Here is a 20,945-nt window from a genome sequence, read left to right as displayed (position 1 = left end):
TTCACATTATCATTATCTGAGATGATTGATGTATCCAGGTATGAAACACCTTGCCTTCCTAGACTCTTGTTCTGATAATTCTAGAAAATAAATTTAAATTTATTAAAAACTTGTTTTTCAGTGAGAACCAAAAATCTAGCTCTTAGTGGTTAAAAGAAGCTACTGTCCATGTGACAGTTACTTCATTTTGAGGTTCTGCGTGGAGAGGCTTTTGCTTTGCAATGTGAGGGTAGAGGGAAGTGGAGGCCAAACCACAGGAGGCAGGGGCCAGGTCAGAAGGAAAGGAGTGCCTTGATGGATGGGCTGTGTGTGCTGGGCAGTTTGTGTACATCCCATTTCAGATGGGAGCAAGGCCAATTTCTATTGTCCTCAGCAATACAGAAGGCCATGTGCCAGGGCTGCCATGGGTCAGGCTCTGAGAACTCTTTGAACCATGAAATTTTATGCTTCTAATTTTGGATATTAAGTTTGGTGACATAAGTGTGAAAACCAGGACATTACAGGAATGTGGATAACAGTTGAGCTCTTGGCATACTCTTACACCAGCTTGTCTGTCTTGCCTCCCGTAAGATTTATTCCTGTGCTCTATGCTGTTTTCTGCCCATTTATCATTCTCTTGTTGTAAGGTGTTTATAGTTCAATAAATCACATGGCACTAAGGAAATGCTGTATCTGTCTCCTTTTACCCCTTTTCAAGAGACTGCTTCTGGTTATCTCAGTGCTGTTGGGGCTGCTTAGAGGTGTTTGTCAGTCCAGTGGCTGAAATAGGGATTTTTCAAAGAACAAGCCTTTGTTCCCTCCTTGCAAGGTTGTGACTGAGGTCACTTGCTCTTCCTAGAGAGCAAGCCATAGAGGAGGAGCCAGTGCTTGCCCACCTTCCCCCCCCCTTTGGAGTTTAAATTTGCCCTCATAATGCCCAGCCTTGATAAGGCCTTAGATAGTTTTTGCAGAATTCATAGGCCTTCCAGTTTTACAAATGGTATGTTAATCAAGGCTGCATTGGGCCCCTGGTGCTATTGGGAGGAGAATTTGGGCTCTGTAGATGGACAACTACAACCAAGAAGGGCAGCAGAATCTGCCAATTCATGGCTTTTGGCATCTTGTGGGTGTAAATGTATAGTGCATATAGACATGAAGTCTGTGTGCTGAGTGTTACCTCTTTGTACGCAGGTGTCCATGTCCAAATAGGGGAGCTCTTGTGTCTTCATGGTGAGTCCTGGCCATGATCAGAATGAAAAAACCAAAACTTAATTCTGACAAATTTCTCCAGACTTCTTCAGCACTGGGCAGTTCATGACCTTATTTAGTCAGAACAGAGAAAGAAGTACTTGCTCTCCCCTGAACTGAGAACAGTGACCCAGGTGAAAGCCCTCTAAAGGGACTAGACCAAGAACCGAAGGAAGACTCCAGAGTTGCCTAATACTGAATATTAACAATAGAACTTGTGCTAGAGAATAGCTTAGTCAGTAGATGACAATAATGTTTCCTATTTCCACAGCTGCTAGCATTAAAACATTTTTGTGACCCAAAAAAGGGGAGGGGTCAATGTTTTCATTGTCACATGTATTTGCCCTGTTGTATGTCATATTTAAGAAATCGAACCACTCTATCCAGGGAGCCAGTCTTCCTTTCTCTTTATAATTCTCTCTGTTTTTGTCTGCCTCTTTAAAAAAAAAAAAAAGGTTTATTTTTATTTTATGTGTATGGGTGCTTTGCCTGCATGTATATCTGTGCACCACAAGCAGGCAGACTACATGGAGGCCAGAAGAGGATATCAAATCCCCTGAAACTGGAGTTACAGATGGTTGTGAGCCTACCATGTGGATGCTGGGAATTAAACCCTGGTACTCTGGAAGAGCAGCCAGTGCTCTTAATCTCTGAGCCATCTCTCCAGCCCCACGGGTTTTTTTTTTTTTTTTTTTAAATCATTTCATTGATAGCTTTCTTTAAGTACTACTTTGGAAACCTGTGTGCTATTCAAAAAAACAAAATCATCTTTTTCAAGATGTTGGACAAAGAGAAGTAGCCTTATGAAAAGGGTGAGCACAAAACTACAAAGGCCAGGGGCTAAAGCACATCCAGGGTTCTCCTTGAAACCAGAATCCCAGTGGCTTCTAAAGTCTCCTTCATCCTGCTAGGGTTTCTAAATTTCCATCCTGGCTTTCAGGTTATTGAATTGCTTTACAGGTATGAAACACTCTCGTCCACTTAGAATTGGGGCCAAATGAAAAGTTTTCTTTGTGAGAGATTGGTCCAGCTGCCATGATTGTTAATTGGGTGGCTAGGTGGGGGTCCCAAACTGAGGCCTCTGTGCCTAGTGCTGGTGTCCTTGTTGCAGTGGCAGTGCTGGGCTGCCAGGCTGTCTTTTGCTGAGATGACCATGCTATGCCCTTTTAGACCCAAGCCTGCTTCAGGACAGATGTCTTGACTTTATGCTTAGCACAGAGCCAGCTGATCATAATTTTTTTTCTCTTGCTTTTCTCTTTCTCAGTCAGGTTGTTTTTCATGTCTTTGAAGTCAAGGGTGTGTGGCTGCTCTGCTAGTTAAGACAGCTGTTTCCTGGTAAATGAGCCTCAAGGAGTCTTCTCAGCACTCTGCCATTAGAAGGGAGAGAAAGAGGATGACTGATGTTGGGACAGCCCTTGGGGATGGCTCTTCAGCAGAAATGGGAGAGGCAGTCTCAGAAGGAGAGGTTTAGGCATGGTCACCTATTCACAAGCATCAGCAAGCAGGAAGGCTTAACCATGGTAGTATTAAATCTGGAAGAAATTAGAATGGGTGTTAACCTTAAAAAAATATTGATCATCAGAACAACAGCAACTGCTGTCTTTGCACATCTTAAAAAATTAGAATCCCAGTCCTGAGCCTTTTTTTCTGAGCAAAGCAAGAAAGAATGAGTAGGCTTCTCTTCACACTAATATTCTGAGTGGTAGTAGGTAGCCGCATGAGGAGAGGTGTTCCCTGCCATCTAAGGAGGCCTACAGGGTGATTTGCTACACCAATGGAAGGGTCTCTTGATTCTAGCTGCTCTTCTTGAGTCGGAGTTGAGTGAGCTGATGATGGCCAAGATGCTGGAATTAGTCCTTGATCCTAAGCACATGAAGAAAGCACAACAATGTCTGCTCTGAAGTATCTTGGACTCACACAGGCTTGCTGGAGTCCTGACCTTAGCCTTATTGCACTCTGTGTAGAAGCTGTAGTGTGCAGTGACCAGAGCTGCTGCTGACTTCTAGGTAGCTTGGTTCCACTTTCTACAGTATGAAGAGAGCAGTAGCCCTTCCCATTAGAAGACGTATAAAATTATCCCTGTAGCTTCTGTGAACTTTTCCAGAAGAAGGAAAACTAGGGCTTAAGCTGTTGTAGGATGTTCTTTGGTCTGCGTGTGCTCCTCTGCAAATGTAGGCTTCTTCTAATAGAGACCTGCTGGCTCTTGAGCCATCTCTGAAGTGCTCAGCATGTCATCTGTTGTGTCCTAGGCATTTGAGCTGGCAACAGGAGACTATTTGTTCGAACCGCATTCTGGGGAAGACTATTCCAGAGACGAAGGTGAGTGTTGTTGCCCACTGAGTCCCTTAATGTGGATCTGCTCCTCCTCAGGTTCTAGAGAGTATTGTGTTATTTTACTGAAACAGACCATGTTTTGGTTTTCAAACACCAAATTCAGATGCTTTTCCTTTGAGTTTGAAGCCCCCTCAGTGCCAGTGAATGGGCAGCACCCACCTGACACAGTTTTCCTGGTCTTCTGGGTAAAGGAACCCAGCTGGTAGATGAGGACAGATTCCTGGGCCCTCTTTGATTCCTTTGTCCACAGCTCTGCTGCCCATTTTGCTGTACTGTTTGGGAGCTCAGTTGAAAACCAGGGAATTCAGACTTGAATTCCTTCTGTAAACCTGACCATCTCCATCCTTCCTTGCTTGCAATGCTGGGGTAGCCTGTGGTAAGCTGGCATCAGTCATTGTTGGTGCTCCAGTTGGTGTCTGAGGCCTGCCAGTCCCATGAACCTCTGCATGAATGTGCTGCAGACATTGTTGATTTGAATCTATTTCTGATTTTTTACTAATTTCACTTTTCCCCTCTTCTTTTATCCCATCCTTCCCTTTGTCCTCCCCATTCCTATATCCTTTTTTTTTTCTCTCCTCATAGACCACATAGCCCACATCATAGAGCTGCTAGGCAGTATCCCAAGGCACTTTGCTCTGTCTGGAAAATATTCTCGGGAATTCTTCAATCGCAGAGGTAGTACCTCTTCCCTTTGAAAAGCGCCACGATGCAGACAGAAATGGAATAGCTACAGGAGCAGCATTAATGGTGACCAAAGCATTTCTTCTAAATTCCAAAAGCAGCTGAGCAGAATGCCGGTACTGGTGTAAATGCTGGCGAAGATTGAGTCTGGCCTGTGCTGTGGTCACCCTGTACACTGGCCCCTTGTTGGTGCTTGGGACAGCTGGGTGCACTCTAGCTTAGAGTTCTGAATCAGCTGGACAAAGGCTGGTTTTGGTCATTCAGGTCACGCTCCGTTTCTGTCTGTGCGGGCAGTGATAGTGTCTGCATGCAGTGTACTGATTAAACTGTCGTGTGTTTCTGTTTTGCTGGCAATGTTTCCCAATGCAGATCACATAGCATTGATCATTGAACTGCTGGGGAAAGTCCCTCGAAAATACGCTATGTTGGGGAAATATTCCAAGGAGTTTTTCACCAGAAAAGGTAACGGTATTTATGCAACACTAATTTTCAGCATAATCCTCTCCCAAAGGGAGAAATTGTGCATTCATATTTGAGCAGTGGAAAAGATCAAGACTGCAGCTGGGGAGTTCTGCTGAAGAAGGTACTCAAGAAATAATCTTGAACCATCTGCCATCTGTGGAGTGAGAATTTTGTAAGAAAGGAGGCTTCTAACAATCCTTTCTCAAAGTTCTACCTATTGACTCCACTCCACACACTATGTATTCAAATATTTGTAGAAAGGACTTCAGTGAGTTTTGGAAAAGAGTGAGATTCAGCTGGGCATGATGGCTTATCTCAGTTATCTTAGCACTCAGGAGGCTGAGGGTGGAGAATCAGGAATCCAAGGCCAGGCTACATTATAAACAAACAGATTCTATTTCCGTTTTTATTGTTAACAAAGACAGCCTAGAGTCGGGCTTCATAGATAGCTATGGACATTTTCTTGGATATGTCTGAGGTATTTGGTGTTGTGTAGGCCTGTGAAAGCCTACGGACATACCAGATACCATTTTCTGTGCTATTGTGTTAGGCGAACAGTGATTGGTTTTAATCATGTCATTCTCACTGACCATCCCTTGGCCATGACTCTAACTGTTATTTGTCATTTGTAGTTGCCAGGCAGTATCAATGCTTAAAAAGACCTCAAAGCCCCAAGTGTCTCTCCCTTTACCCTAAGAAAATGAATCCTCAGAAAAAGCTGGGAATCATAACACTTAGGAGGTGGAGGTAGGAAGGTGCAGGGAATTCTGGGTCATCCCCAGCTACATAGAACATAGAGGCTAGCATGGGCTACATGAGATCTTGTCTGATGACTACAAAAATCCTTCTTAGGTACTATTGTCTTTTGAGCCTATTTGGTGGTGGTGTTTTTACCAGCTTGGGTTCAGTTTTGTTTACATCCTCCTTTAAAGAAAGTTTGCTTGAGGACTGGGAAGAAAGGTAGTTTGGTAAAGTGTTTGCCATACAAGCTTGAGGAGCTGAGCTTAATCCCAGTACTTACATAGAAAAGCCAGGTAGGTGTGTTGGTGTGTGATCCAGGTGCCAAGAACATAGCACCCTGGAGCTGGGGCTCTCGACAGCCGGCCTAACAATGTCAAGCTTCAGGCCCCAAGAAGAGAGACTGGACTCAAAAGAAGTTAACAGCTCTTGAGGAGCAACACCCTGGCTTGTCTTGGCCCCTCCACTCACATGTACATATATATGTACCCCTATGAACATGTGTATATACTCACACTCAGCTGGAGTAGGACATGGAAAATCCAGTCCAAGTTGTTTCATTTTAACTTCCTTTCTCCCACTCCTCATCTTTCTTTTTAAAGTACATTTATTTATTTACTTATTGGGGAGGTCATAGCTGACGTAGTGTATATGTGGATGTCAGAAGACACTTTTGTTTCTTTTCTTCTTTTATTAATGTGATTCCTGGAGACCAAATACATGTCAAAGGCTTTGTGGCAAGCCGTTTTACCTGCTGAGCCAGCCAGCTCACTGGCCCCTCTCTCTATTTTATTCAGTTATTTTGTGTGTATTAGTGTTTTACCTACAGTCTGTGCATCACATGTGTACATGGTACCCACAGAAGCATCGGATACCCTGGGACTAGAGTTACAGATGGTTTTGAGCTGCCACGTGGGTATTGAGAACTGAACTTTGGAAGAGCAACCAGTGCTCTTTAACTGCTTAATCATCTCTCCAGCACACCTCACCCCACCTTTTTTTTTTTTTTTTTTTTAAAGGAAGAGTCTTGATCTCCTGATCTCTAGACTCAGCCAAGTGCTGGAACCATAGGCATGTGTCAGCACACCCAACTGTGCTCTTAGGCTCCTTAGGTTTTGCAGCTGGCCTGGAGCTGTAAGCCATTAATTCTATATCTATTGAATGTCATTCCAGAACTAACAGCAGCAATGGCATGTCTTCTTACTTGTTTGGAAGAGCCCTCCTTAAAGGACAGTTGGTAAATGATGCCTGCTGCACTGAGGTGCTTACTTAGATGACTGGTTTCGAGGAGATACACTTGTCCTGTGGCCCTTCATTGACCATGGGCACATTTCACATTTCTCAGCACCCTTGCTTGCAGGGTGTTTGTGAGTGTGGGTATGTCTATAAAACCATCTTTAGCATTTGTACTTTAGGATTTAAGAGCTTGAATTCTTTTTGAGCCGCTTGTTTGAAAGTGATTTGCAAAGAGAAAGCTAGTGTGCATTCTTACATACTCCCACCCTCTGGTTCTGTCTGTTTCAGATTTTGTTGTTGTTGTTATGTTTGTTGGTTTTTTGAGACAGTGTTTCTCTGTGTAGCCCTGGCTGTCCTGGGACCTGCTCTGTAGACCAGGCTGGGCTCAAATTTACAGAGATCCATCTGCTTCTGTATTCCGAGTGCTGGGATTAAAGGCATGTGCCACCACTGCCCAACCTGTCTCAGATTTTAAAAACAAGGTTTCACTGTTTTCTTTTTAAGATTTATTTATTTTGTGTGTATTTTATGCAGTGTTTTGCCTGCACATATGTGTGTATATTACATGTATGCCAGGTGTACAGGGATGTCAGAAGAGAGCTTCAGATTTCTGGGATTGGAGTTATGGATGGCTGTAAGCTGCCATATAAGTGCTAGAAATCGATCCTGGGTCCTTTGCAAGAGCAACAAGTGCTCGTAATCACTACAACATATCTGTAGTCCCTGGCTTTTAACTCTTGATCAATCTCCCAGATGCTGGGATTACAGGCTTGTACCACCATGCTGTATACATAACATTCTCTTTATGGGAGACCAAAACCATTTTGATTTGGTGTTACTGCAGTGACTAGAATGCCTTTTCCTTTTTTTTTTTTTTTCTTTTTTTTGGCTATAAGAGAGACTGATGAGTCCAGAAATATTTTAAGATGACCAGGAGTTTGGGTTTACAACCTCTTTTCTGGTGCTTGGTTGATTGTAATTGCTGTGGTAATTAGAAGAGGTTTGGACTTTGACAGATGTACAGTAATAATAGGAGGAGTGAAGACTTGTCAAGAGAGTGTGTCTGTGAGAATAAGGAAATGTGTTTTGTTTTGAAATAATAGGCTTTGTAGACCAGGCTAGCCTGAAACTCATGAAGTTCCACCTCCCTGTGTTTTTTCCCAAGGGTTGCGATGAAAGGCATATACCACCATGCTCAATGTGCAATTTCTATCAATTCAATTTTTTTAACATACCACAATTGATAAAGACAAAAGCAAAATATAAAATTGTCATTCTGCTTTGAGCCATGTTTGCCGCAGTTACAGTCATGAATCATTTGCTAGGAATCTTTTTCTGCTCTTTGTTCTGAATAAGGTTTCTACCCTACCACCGGTGTAGGAGGAGAGCGGGCTCATGTGTTAAAATCAAGTATCAAGTGCAGCTGACTAATCTCTTGTTTCTAAGTCTGTAAGTCACAACCAGTACTAGTTTGAATCATTCCTTGGCCAAAAGTTAAAAACTGAACTGGATTTTGGGGCAAGCAATGTGGTTACTGCTGTTACCGAATTAAGGTTAATTTGCTGGTTATTTTCTTGGATGTGAACATTACCCACTTGAGACCATTAAGAAATCAGAATGTGCTAGGTGTGGCATATAGGAGTGAGGTTGGAGACTCACTTCAAATTGAAGGCCAACCTGGGCTACATAGTGAGATCTTGTCTCAAAATGAAAAAAAGAGGAAAGTTAAGATGTGTTCCAGTAGAAATCAGTAACACTGTGGATTTTGTTCCTTGTTTTATTCCCTAAGAAGTGAGTGGCAACCCTCTGGGGGTTGGTGAGTAAATCAGTTGCCCTCACTAGGCTGTGTTCTTTTTACCATCTGTAGGGATTATTTTAGTGAATTTATTGTGTCAAAAATTGATTCATCGATGGGGATAGGTTACCTAAACTTGTTCCCATGTGGGGCATCAAGTACTTTGGGATATATCTGACTGTGACTGTGTGCACAGATGTATATCCAACTTAGGTCTTAAGTCTTCATTAAATTCAGGACCTACAGAATTGCTCACCAGGTAAAACCTGCCCCCAAGCCAGATGGCCTGAGTTTGATCCCAGGACTCAAGTGAAGGAGAATACCTACTGCTGTACCTACTCCTGCATGGCACACGTTCCCACATACATAACAAAACAGATACTTACAAATGATAAAGATGAAATAAAGAGGCTAGAAAGATGGCTCAGCAGGTAAGAGCACTGGGTGCTCTTGCAGAGGACCTGGGTTTAATTCTCAGCACCCACATGATGACTCACAACTATCTGTAATTCAAGTTCCAGAGGATTCCACACTCTCTTTTGGCTTCCATGGGCTCCAGGCACACACGTGGTGCATAGATGTACATGCAAGCAAAACGCTCATATACAGAAAAACAAATGTTAATTAAAAAAAATTTAAAGACTTAATGAAATTCAATTGAGTATGTCAGAAGTACAGTGAAGAAGTTTCCATGTAACAACACACATCTTGATGTCAGGACCAGCATACTAAAGCTCTTGAGTTCTGAGGTCAGATAGTGAGGGAGGTGAGTTTTAAAAGAACTCACCACCACAAGGTTTTCCTGTGTACAACGCAGGCTGTCCTCACACTCAAAGCATGATCTTAATCTACTTCATATTCCATACAATATTTGAGTTGAAATTTGAGGATGCTTTAAACATAACCTCCAGGGCTACCTGAAAAGTAGCTGACGTGTGAGAACTGTGAGGAGCAGAGCCGTGGTGTGGGCTCCTGTATGCTGGCACTGACAGGATTCATGCTGGCACTGTTCTGCTCAACTTTCTAGGTTTCAAGTTTTGAAAGACTCAAAAGATTCTCAGATCATTCCAATTTTACTTCTGTACAGAGTGTGGATATCACAATGGCTTAGGAACTTGAGTAACCCCTGGGAAGGATGGACATCATCATCCTTGAAGCTTTCAGTGTGAGACTGACTCAGAAATAACTAAGAACAGAAAAAAAAAAAAAACAAACAAAAACCCTAGAGCAGTTCCAGTGTGATCACTCTAGCACCCTCCTCTTGCTCACACAGTCTTGGCTGGCAATAGAAGGACAAAGGCCACTGAGGTAGTAGAAGATGGGTATGCGTATGGATGATGCCATTCCCTGGCAGTAGAAAACAGCATTCACCACAGGCTGTGCAGATGATTGTAGGTGGCTTTATTTGTTGTTGTTTTGTTGTCTTTGTTGTTAAGATTTGTTTTCTCTCTGTAAGTGTTTTTTGTTTGTTTGTTTGTTTTTTATTGCATGTATTTATGTGCACCATAAGCATGCCTGGTGCCTGCAGAGGTCAGAAGAAGGCATTAGGCCCCCTGGAATTGGAGTTGCAGATGGTTGTGAACCACCACGTGGATACTGAGAACTGAACGTAGATCCTATGCAAGAGCAACATGTGCTCTTAACTAATTGCTGAGTTTCTCTAGCTCTGATTGTAGGTTTTAAGGAGTGTTTTGGTACTCAGTTTAAAGTTGTATGACCAAAGCAGTGAAATTACTGTAAATTGAAGTAATTTCCATCATACAAGCAGAATGTCCTTTGTCCAAAAGGCTTGGGACTGAAAGTGTTGTGGATTCCTGAGTCCCTCAGATTTTGGAATATTTACATAGACATGATGAACTACCTTGATGATAGGACACAAGTAAACATGAAACTCATTTTTATTTCATGGACATGTAAATTGAATAAGATGCAGTGTGTAATTTTCCTTCTTTATCATGATGGTGCTCAAAATTTCAGATTTTGGACTAGGGATGTATAACTTGCAGATTCTTCTATCCCTACTCTGTACTTTTTCACAGATGGTGACACTGCATCTTTTAGTTTCTCTTGTTCCATATCCAATAATTCAGTCAACAAGAGCAGAAATACATTTATTAAAAAATGTATATACTGTTTTCTTTGTCTCTGTCCCCAATTAGTAGAATATAACTATTTCTATGGCTCTTGCATTGTGTTCAGAGTTGTGTAGATGTGAGTTTCCTATGTAGGGTGCAGACCTGTAATCTCATCATTGAGGAGATGAAGGCAAGAAGATTGCCAGTTCCAGGTTAGTCTGGGCTACATAGTGAGAACCCAGTCTCAAAAAAAGAAAAACCAAAAGAAAATGTTTGGCAACGTAGTGTGTAGGGGTATGTAGTATGTAATGTATTGTAGGTTATATACAAATGCTGTACTGTTTTATTTAGGAGATTTGAATATCCTTGGATTGTTGGTGAGGGTGTAGTCCTGGAACTAGTTTCTATATGTACAGAGAGATGAATGTACTAAGTTTGGTGTCCATTGAATGACCTTAGCTTAAAAAGCTGGTAGGTATCTTCAGTGAGTTCTTCTGTTCTGGCAGACAGTAATAGCCAGCACTTGCATTTATTTGCAAACTTAATTATGCCAAGATAGAATAATTAAATGTCAAGAAAGTTTCTTCTTTTACCAGAGAATGCGCCTCAGTGTCCTGTGTGAACTTGTCAGTCTTAACTGTTGGGGAGTGACGGCTGTTCTCCTTCTAACTGTGGTTAAGCTACTGAAAATGTACCTGGGAGGTGTGTGCTCCTTTCCATGTTCATTGTTATTTTTAAGTCAATCCTGTCACTATCTGGTAGCTTTAGACTTTTATTGTATAGCATCACTAAATCAAGTGTATATACTTTGGTTCCTAACCCTGATCTTATTTGGGGGACACCAGGATTAATCTTTCACTATGTCCCTAGAGCTCAGATTTATTTCTAAATTTTAATTATTTTATGTATGATATGTGGGGGTGTCATGTGATGCAGTGAAAATGTGGAGTCATTGCTCTTCTACCTTTATACGAGCTCCAGTGTACCATTGAGTAGCAAGCCCGTTTATCCATTGAGTCATCTAACCAGCCTTTGGACCTGATTTTTACAAATAGTTTTTATCCGAAGCCCTTCCTTTTTTACTACTAAAATTGTGTGTCTGTTTCTTTATTAAACCTAGAGATCTGATCTCCAGTATCAAAGCAGCGCTTAGCTTTGTTCCTGTCAGTCAAAGCTTGTTTGTTACCTTACCCAAAAGTTTCATTTTGGAATCATGTGTATAGCATGGTGGCAATTCTGTAGACAGCCAAGAGTGGCCACTGAAGAGAGTATACAATAGTGAGGGTGAGGAGTGGGATTGCTGTGATTCTTGATTTTTTTTTAATTTGGGGAGGTGAGGAGTGGGATTGCCGTGAGTCTTTTTTTTTTTTTTTTTTTTTTTGCTGCATTTGTAAGGAATGCTATCTTCTTTTTGTTAGGGTTTAAAAGCTGGGGCGGGGGAAGGCAGTGCACTTTATAGGTTCTACTACAGCAGTGGTTCTCAACCTTGGGGTTGCATGTCAGACATGTGATCATATCAGATAATTTACATTATAGTTCATAACAATAACAAAATTACAGTTTGGAAGTAGCAATGAAATACTTATGGTCGGGGATCAGTACAACATGAGGAACTGTAATAATGATCTCATTAGGTGGGATGAGAACCATTGTACTATAGCATGTGAAAGAAAAGAGATACCCATGTGGGTACCATGCCAGGGCTTGAATGCTAGACTCCACTCACCTGGCAATGTGCCACTGCAGGCCTTCTAGCCCACAGGCTACTTACTATTAGTGTTTTTGCTGTGTCAGAGCTTCCTAGCTTTGGGGGGTAGTGACACTTTTATATTACAGGTGACACATTTGAAAATTTTTAATCTCATGTTTTATAAGGAATTGTCCTTGAGGTCATATATTTTACAACCATGTGTAGAGATGAACAGCATTTATTTTGGGTCACCACTACCTGCTTGTAGCTGTTAATTTAAATTTAGACAAATTAGAGTTACTATTTTCTTTAGTCACACTAGCTATGTATATGTTCATGCTAGACCACGTAGCCCAGTGGCTTCCATAATGGACAGCACAGTTCAAAAGGATATCTGGACCGCCAGAGAAAGACACATTAATATTGTTCTAGGGGCACAGACTTCTTTTCTTTGCATGGTAAAATTCAGTAGCACAAGGCCTTCAAATGGTAAGCACCATACAGATCTTGCTAAGCAAGCTTACAAATTGCAGCAATACCCAGGCTGAAGTAAGAGTGTCTCTCAAGTGGTAGGAACGCAAATATTTTGTGTGCTTTTTGCGCCTCAAGAAGCTCAGAACTGATCTATTACAAACTCGTAAAAGACCGTTCACATCCACCTAGCTTGCTTGGACAAAATCATTAGTTCTTCCATGAGATTTGCTTAGGGTAGAAAGCTAGCTTCCTTTGTTGTTTCCATACTTTTGAGAGTTAGATTGCCTGCTTCACTGAAAAAAAGCCTGTCTGGATCAATTAAGTTCAGGGATGTGCAAATATGAGCTTTTGTGATTGTGTGCTTCTTTCTCTACAGGAGAACTGCGGCACATCACCAAGTTGAAGCCCTGGAGCCTCTTTGATGTACTTGTGGAAAAGTATGGCTGGCCCCATGAAGACGCTGCACAGTTTACAGATTTCCTGATCCCAATGTTAGAGATGGTTCCAGAAAAACGAGCCTCAGCGGGCGAATGCCTTCGACATCCTTGGTTGAATTCTTAGCAGATTCTACAAATATAGCATTCTGAGCTAGCAAATGTTTCCCAGTACATTGGACCTAAACAGTGGCTCTCATTCTTTAACAGGATCACAAGTGAGCTGGCTCCACCCTCAGACCTTTGTTTTGCTTTGAGGTACTGTTGTTTGACACTTTGCTTCCTGTGCAGCGTGATCCTGGAGAAGGGTAGTCTCTGTCTTCAGCTAAGTAGTTTACTGGCCATTTTCTTCTGGAAACAATAACATGTCTCTAAGCATAGTTTCTTGTGTTGTGTGACATTCAAATGTCATTTTTTTTTTTGAACGAAAAATACTTTCCCCTTTGTGTTTTGGCAGGTTTTGTAACTATTTATGAAGACATATTTTAGCTGAGTATTATATAATTTACAATCTTAAGAAATTATCAGATGGAACCAAGAAAGAGCAAGGAAATAGTTTCTTCTGGCAAAGGGAAATCATTCCTGTATTATAGTGTATGTAGCTGTTAATTTGCATAAATAGGGGACAAGGATTCACATTCAGAAAAGCTACCCAGTCCTGAGTGCTTGTTAGCATACATTGCATGTTGCAGATTTCCACTGCTTCAAGAAGTTGCACAAACTTTTCATTCCATAACAGTCCCAGTGGCTGTGGATTAGGTGCCACTTTAAAGGAAGGCTTTAAAGGCTCTGTGGCACTTTAAAGGAAGAAAAACTTGCTTGTCATTCAAATATTGATGCTATTCTCTATTTCATTTGTATTTTGCATATTTTTAAAACTACTTTTAAAAAATAAGTCATTCCCCCTTAAAATATGATGGCCCGATAACTCCTATCAGCATAAGTTAAATACGTAATTAAATTGGACAAGAGAAATATGTTCAGTGTGTGGAATGAAAATAATATATTTTTGGAAAAGCATGATCGTGTTTGTCTAAAACACAAGGTGTGGCTTATAGTTTGCAGCACAGTGGACAGAACACTCCTTACAGCTTAAAGGTAACAGTGATCATGTTCATTCCATAAACAGCTTTACTCGCTACAGCAGTTTTACTTGGCTTTTCATTGTCTTTCCATGAATGAGAAAATAATTTTCCCTATGCAGGCTGCATACAGTTTAGTTTATGTATTTCCTAAAAATTAATTGTAGAATCCAAGATACAAACCATTAGTAGGCAATACAATTTTAGAATGTAACATAGAGAGGTATATTTAGCCTCTTAGAAGTCAGTGGATTGAATGTCCTTTTTTAAAAAATTTTTATTCATTAAGGTGCCTCGTTTTTCTTGACTTTGTCCATTAACATTTATCCATATGCCTTTGCAATAATTAGATTGTGAAAAGCTAACAAGTGTTGTAACAATAATCCTTTGTTGGGGTGCTTGCACTTGTCTTAAGAATTAAAGTGTTTTGGGGTTTTTTTCCAGACATTGCCTTGGTCATTGCCCTGTATTTGAAGTGACAGAATCAACATACATTTGCTCTCAGTAGCATGTCACCAAAGCTAAAGGAGGTACAGATGAAATCATAGGACATACATAAAAGCTTACTACCAGGAGATCACTTGTGGTTTTTAGGGCAAGATGGATTTTAGGAATGAGACTCATTGTTTTCAACGTGGATGGTCCCTTTTTTAAGAATCAGCGTTTCATCATGAATGTTAACTCCCCCCACCCCAATCCCTTCTTTCACTTTGAGTGGACAAGACACATTATTATATCCCACACCGTTGTGAGGTACAAGGTTCCACTCTTATGAACTATGCATGCTGACTTTTTCTAATGAGGCTGCCATGTAGATCCAATGACAGATGGTGGCTGTATAGTGTTGTTAGTCATCATAGAAACATTTGTATAAGAACCACAAAGTATATATTTATGTCTTCCCTATGTCTGAAAGATTTTTACTATTTGAATGAAATTTGTCTAGTGTAGTTTTAGCTCATGTTTGGAAAAGAAAGCTAGAATATTTTAAGGTGGTTCTCCTATTAATACTCTAACTAGTTTACATACAAGTTCTAGAAAGAATACACATTTTTGATTGGGTACCACATGGTTATATCAGATTCTTGGTAGCATACTGATAAAAAAAATAAAAGTTGGGTGTCGTGGTGTAGGCCTTTAATTCCAGGGAGGCAGAGACAGGTAGATTTCTGAGTTCAAGGCCGGCTTGGTCTACATAAAGCTACATAGTGAGATCCTGTATCAAAAACCTATGAAAAGGCTGGGTGGTGGTGGTGATGGTGCACACCTTTAATCCCAGCACTTGGGAGGCAGAGGCAGGTGGATCTCTGTGAGTTCAGGGCTGGGCTACAGAGTGAGTTCCAGGAAAAGCGCAAAGCTACACAGAGAAACCCTGTCTCGAAAAACCAAAACCAAAACAAACAAACAAACAAACAAATCTAAGGGGGGAAAAAGGAATAAATACGAGCTTAAAGGTGAACCACTGGTTATTCAGAACACTATAACCAACTCATTATTTTTAGTTCCAAGACCTTGTGAAATCTACATGGAAAATTATAAGCAGTAGGTCACATATTCAGATTCAGAAGTAGCTAATCTGGAAACTGGCAGAACCAAAGAGAGTGGGTATTGAGACTTCCAATGAAGTATCCTTTTTAGGTGAGATCCACTTGCTTTTTCATATTCACTGCACCATGCATAACTTATTGACAGGTCATGTAATAAGCAGAACTTTCACTGGAATAGAAAAGATGGTCAAATTATTTTCTTTCTTCTTCTTTTGTTCTTTTAGCCCTGGCTGGCCTTGAGCTCATAGAGATCTGCCTACCTAGGCATGCTACCCCTCTCCCCCTCCACACACTTAAATTAGGTCACAGGTTGGTTGACTGTGTCCATCAAAAGTTGTATTTGATATCCTTTAGATAACAGACCTTTCATTCTGAATTAATATCATGTGCTATTTTTAACGTATGTGGATTTAAAGATGCTGAATAAGGGGGTAGTGATTTTAAGGACGTGAATATTATTGGCATTTCCATGCTAGTTCCCTTTGAACTGTCTGAAACTGTCAGGAGGGACAATGTGAACCTCTTCATTTTTCAGACTGTTTTAGTGAACATCCTAAAGAGAACTTGGACAAAGATAAAGTTAAGCCGGTGGTGGCGCATGCCTTTAAGCCTAGCACTCAGGAGGCAAAGGCAGGTGGATCTCTGTGAGTTTGAGGCCAACTTGGTCTACAGAGCAAGCTCCAGGACAGCCACGACTGTTTCAAAAAAGAAAAAAGACAAAGTTGACTGATGTTCTTCAAAAACTTGGAGATGATTAGGATATAACTCTAAAGGAGCTAGCTGTATTCTCATATACTGTCAAGAGCTAATTTTCAAATGGAAATTAAATGATAAAATGATTTAAGTCACTACAAGATCTCACTCAGTCATTTTAAAAGTTTACTGTTTTTCCTGATGCACAAAATTTATGTATTATCCCCAAATTATGCTATGTTGGATGTTGATAAATAGGGTCATTGCTATTGGTAGATTTCATACTTCTAAGAGGTAGACAGTAAAAACTGGAAATTCAAAAATGAAAAAAAAAACACAACTGGTATATTTTTCTTTCAGTAGTAAAATATTCAGAGGCCCCCTTTATTTTATTTGAAATATTTCAGAATGCCTTTCCCCTTTGTTCTGTTTAAAGAAATCTATTTTGTACAACTTTAAAAAGTCCTAAAGCTAGATATTAAACATAAAATTTCCATATCAGTTTTATTAGTAGGGCAGGCATTACAGTGATATTCTAAAGTGTGCAAATTAAATCTGTGTTTTAGGGTAAATTACTCCTCTTCAAACTGGTAGACTGTGGTGTGTAACTGCTTAGTGTGTAATGTATTAATAATATGGATTAATTTTGTAATTCTGTATTATGTTAGATTGTTATTAAGTAGTCACACAGCTTGGCTGTTTAATTTCCTGTGACTCATGCCTCATAAAGAAAAGGCAGTGTCAGGAAGGACCATGAGAACCACCCACACTCACTGCTGGTAGCCTGCCATGTAGCTGAGGTAGTAGTTACTAAAGAAAATGGAAGGTTCTTTCCTTACAAATTATATTTGAAAATCGTTAACTTTTGTAAAATCATTAAGCAGACCTCAATCTCAGAAGTTGTACGTAACAATTTAGTAAAACTGACATAATTGTGATTTATTAACATGAATTAAAATGCCCAACCAGTGCTTCAATGTGACAGCATATTTGAAATAAAAAGGAAAGGTCATGTACTGTACTACTTTCACAGAGATCACACTTTTGCAAAAGACTTGCCATATGTACAATGCTATATACCAAATGAAAAGGGCTGGAAGCAATTATATACGCAAAGAAATGCAGTATTTACAGTCTGTCAGGAGTCACTAGAAATTATCTACACATTAAATTACATTTTGCTTGCAAAAAATTGATAAAACAAAATGAGCCATGTCCACACCAAATTATAAAAACCTGTATTGCATTTTCAGACCTAAGATGCACTCACAGAACTGCTGACCATAAAAAAAGAAAATCCTGATAGTGCTTTCCTTACTTAATGCATAAGTATAAAATAATATAGAAAAGATTCACTAAATGAATTTAACTGCAACAATAAAATTTAAAGGTCATGTAGTATCAGATGTACAGCCAGAAAAACAGCTGGAATGTTCACTTACAAAATAAAGATGCCTATGACTGGCTTAAGAGCACATTTCTTAAGGAATTTTAAAAGCAAAAATGGGAAAAATACAATGAAAGAGCACTGGTGTTGTTTTTTGTTTTTTTTTTTTGTTTGTTTGTTTGTTTTTTTTGTTTTTATACAAAGTTTCATGTACAAGCTTTAAAAAGTACCTTAATAGGTACATATGAAATATACAGTTTATCTTACAGAACATTTTAAAAAATGTTATTCGAGTCCATTTTAATGCCACCCTGAACCGTGGTAATTGTTTTGAAATGTTGGTGGCACCTGTGCTCTGTGAATTGGAATCTGTCCAGGCACTGGAGATGCCTGCTGAGGTCCTTGCACCCCATGTGGCAGGGCCACAGAGCCAGGATGAGGATGAGGACAGAACCCTGAAGCAGTAGGTGTTGGAATACTGTTAGGTCCTTGGGGCTGATGATGAGGACCTGCAACTGGTAATGGACAGTGTGGCCCTGTTCCAGAAGGCTGGTGTTGGGGTCCCGGTCCCAAAGTGGTATGATGTGTGGCTTGTGAGGGATACGGTGGTACAGCTGGATGAGCACTTGCAGGAAAAAGTGGAGGTCCTTGATGAGGTGGGTGGTGTAAGGCTTGACCTGATGTTGAATGATGCCCAGAAACCAGAACACTGGCTGGAGGAGGAGGAGGAGGAGGTGGTGGTGGTGGTGGTGCTGAGTTTACCACATGCTGGTGTTGTGCTTGTAGACTTTGCAGTCCCGTGGAAGGATGGGGTGGTGGATGGTGATGTGGGGCAGGACCAGGAGGTGGAGGGGGTGGTGGTAAATGGTGTCCAGTAGTTTGAGAGTGAATGTGTGACCCAGGAGTGACAGCATGAACTGGCCCAACTACATGTGCTACAGAATGCTGCTGATGCGAGTTTGGCTGTTGTATGAGGTGTGGTCCTGGAGCAGGTGGTGGTGGAGGCGGGGGTGGGACCACAGCAGCAGCAGTTTGATGGTGAATGGTAGGGTTCTGAGATGGCAGAAAATGCCCTGGAGTAAGATGGTGTCCTGGAACTGATTGCTGGCTTGCGGTGCCAGGAAGTGCTTGATTTGGTCCAGATGTAAACACAGTTTGTTGGGAGAGACTACCTTTTAGCTGATTATAATTCTGAAAGTTTGCAGAGGGCTGCTGGTTTTGATAGTATGATGAAGGAGGCGGAGGGGGGGGAGGGGGTGGTACCGTGCTGTTGAGACTTTGTTGGTTAAACTGACTGTATGTTGCTGAAGATTGTCCTGAGGGTGTCTGTGTAAATAATGCTCCAGAAGTTGCCTGCTGAGTATTGGCTTGAAGGTTTTGTGCTGCTGGATAAAAATTCCTCTGAGTCTCTCGCTGAGGAGTTCCAACTTGAGGTGACTGTGAATGGTGAGGCCTGAAGGGAGATCCTAACTGCTGTGAAGGAGGCTTTGGTGAGAGGTAACCATGCTGCACAGTTGTGTGAGACGTGGAGGACTTGGGAGGGTTTTCTGTGTGAGGTGATGGAGGACAGTGCAACTTTGTTGGTGCAGAAGGCAGCTTTTGTGGAAGTTGCTCATTTGCATTGCGAACCTGGGCCTGAGGAGGATGGTTCTTTGAAAGTGCTGGGGTGATGTTTGACAGCTGTTTCTGCTGGAGCTCTGTTTTTAGGTGAGCGCTGTTCTCCGCTTCTGATACAATGGCTGTTGCCTCCCAATGGGAATCTGGTTTTGTGAGGATTTTCCCATGTGACTGAGCAGGATTTATCGGTCCAGGTGAACCAGGCTATGAAGAAAAAAACAAATCACATAAATTTTTTGTTTATGTAAACTTTAAGTACATTGAAGTTTACGCTTACTGATGTTCATTGTCATTTAATACTTTTAAGAAAGGGCAGGGGTGAAGTAAGCACAAATCTAGAGGCCCATGATGTTGAAAGGTGAGTTTTTCTGAGTACACTGTGAGTCCTTACAGTGAGTTAACTTAAACTGAATTCCTTCACTTTTGACGAAGATAAACCAATGGCTTTAACTTGCCTTTTCTTCAAACAGAGAGCTGTCTTTCAACATTATTTTAAAAGGACTTTGATAACCTTAAAACTTAGCAAGTTTTAATTTCATAAACTAATTTCTTTACCCAACTAAAGATATACTGCTTTGAATAAAAGTTGTTCATAAAACTTAGCATTTAGACTTTTAATACTTTTTTCACTTTATAAAGGTAACCCCATTGTAAGACGGCTTAAATGCCTACAGTCTTTTAATTCAAAGTCCAAGGTGCTTAGATCCCTCCCCTTTAGTTTACAGTGGAATATATATAGCTACTCTTTCCGAGCAGGGTGGAGGGTGTTCCTTTGAATGTCACCTGAGTTTTTGCTTATGGAGTGCTGAATGGCTGGTCATAAAAGTGTTCCCCATGAAAATAGGAGTGAACACTTCAGGGAAAATGTCACCTATTAAAAGGGACTTAGAAAAACTGCAATGTTGAACCAGAGCTGTTAAGCATAAGAATGAGTGAATAGGAAGAGTACAGAAATCACAAACTAATACTTGGTATAGCAGGAGAAAAGTCTGATGGATTTGTGAGTGGCCAGACTTCAAAGGTCAATGTTATTACCTTGCTCGATTTTGAGGGGCTCTGAGAAGTGTCAGGGGATGGACATTCACTTGTAGTTGTGGGTTCTGGATTTTCAGGATCAGGCTCTGTAAAGGAGTACAGTAAATGTAAGATTACAGGACAAATACTGCCTCTTGCAGACACACAGTGCTCACTGTATACAGCTTTCTTCTGACTATAAAGTAATTTAAAATAATAGCCATGATAGGTCATCTGCTTACTGACCTGCTATAAGTTCACTCAAAGAAGGGACTAGGCTCTTAGCGTGCACCTGGGGAATGTGATTTGAATGAGATGAAGGTGAAGACTGAACATGACTCGGTGAACATGAGACACATGGTGATTCTCCCCCTAGAGGTGAAGCAGAGCAGACCCAGAGAGAACATTAGTGCTCACAGGAACAGGGGACAAATAGCCAGTTCCACTTAGTAGAGAAGA

At 40.9% G+C, this 20,945-nt stretch overlaps 2 protein-coding genes across 35 annotated transcripts in view; one reads left to right on the top strand and one right to left on the bottom strand.

Moving 5' to 3' along the window:
• Srpk2 (SRSF protein kinase 2) overlaps positions 1-14,671 on the top strand; it is a 232,216-nt gene extending 217,545 nt beyond the window's left edge. For 17 of the 28 annotated variants that reach the window (XM_076566359.1, XM_076566356.1, XM_076566353.1 and 14 more), the window contains 3 exons: positions 3,477-3,546; positions 4,144-4,236; positions 13,089-14,671. In XM_076566359.1, the coding sequence (XP_076422474.1) occupies positions 3,477-3,546; positions 4,144-4,236; positions 13,089-13,273 (348 nt within the window). In that variant the 3' untranslated portion in view covers positions 13,274-14,671. Of the gene's footprint in view, positions 1-3,476; positions 3,547-4,143; positions 4,237-4,611; positions 4,705-13,088 lie in introns of all 28 variants that reach the window. The other 11 variants (XM_076566347.1, XM_016008800.3, XM_042272871.2 and 8 more) reach the window with 1 other exon arrangement.
• Positions 14,672-17,368: 2,697 nt separating this feature from the next.
• Kmt2e (lysine methyltransferase 2E (inactive)) overlaps positions 17,369-20,945 on the bottom strand; it is a 73,255-nt gene continuing 69,678 nt past the window's right edge. For 6 of the 7 annotated variants that reach the window (XM_076566342.1, XM_016008791.3, XM_076566341.1 and 3 more), the window contains 3 exons: positions 20,733-20,858; positions 20,508-20,593; positions 17,369-19,676 (listed from right to left, as the gene is read on the bottom strand). In XM_076566342.1, the coding sequence (XP_076422457.1) occupies positions 18,156-19,676; positions 20,508-20,593; positions 20,733-20,858 (1,733 nt within the window). In that variant the 3' untranslated portion in view covers positions 17,369-18,155. The remainder of the gene's footprint in view (positions 19,677-20,507; positions 20,594-20,732; positions 20,859-20,945) is intronic. The other variant, XM_016008792.3, reaches the window with a different exon arrangement.

The sequence above is a fragment of the Peromyscus maniculatus genome, chromosome 3, assembly GCF_049852395.1.
Source record: "Peromyscus maniculatus bairdii isolate BWxNUB_F1_BW_parent chromosome 3, HU_Pman_BW_mat_3.1, whole genome shotgun sequence".
Taxonomy (NCBI): Eukaryota; Metazoa; Chordata; class Mammalia; order Rodentia; family Cricetidae; genus Peromyscus; species Peromyscus maniculatus.
This window is presented reverse-complemented; position numbering and strand designations above follow the sequence as displayed.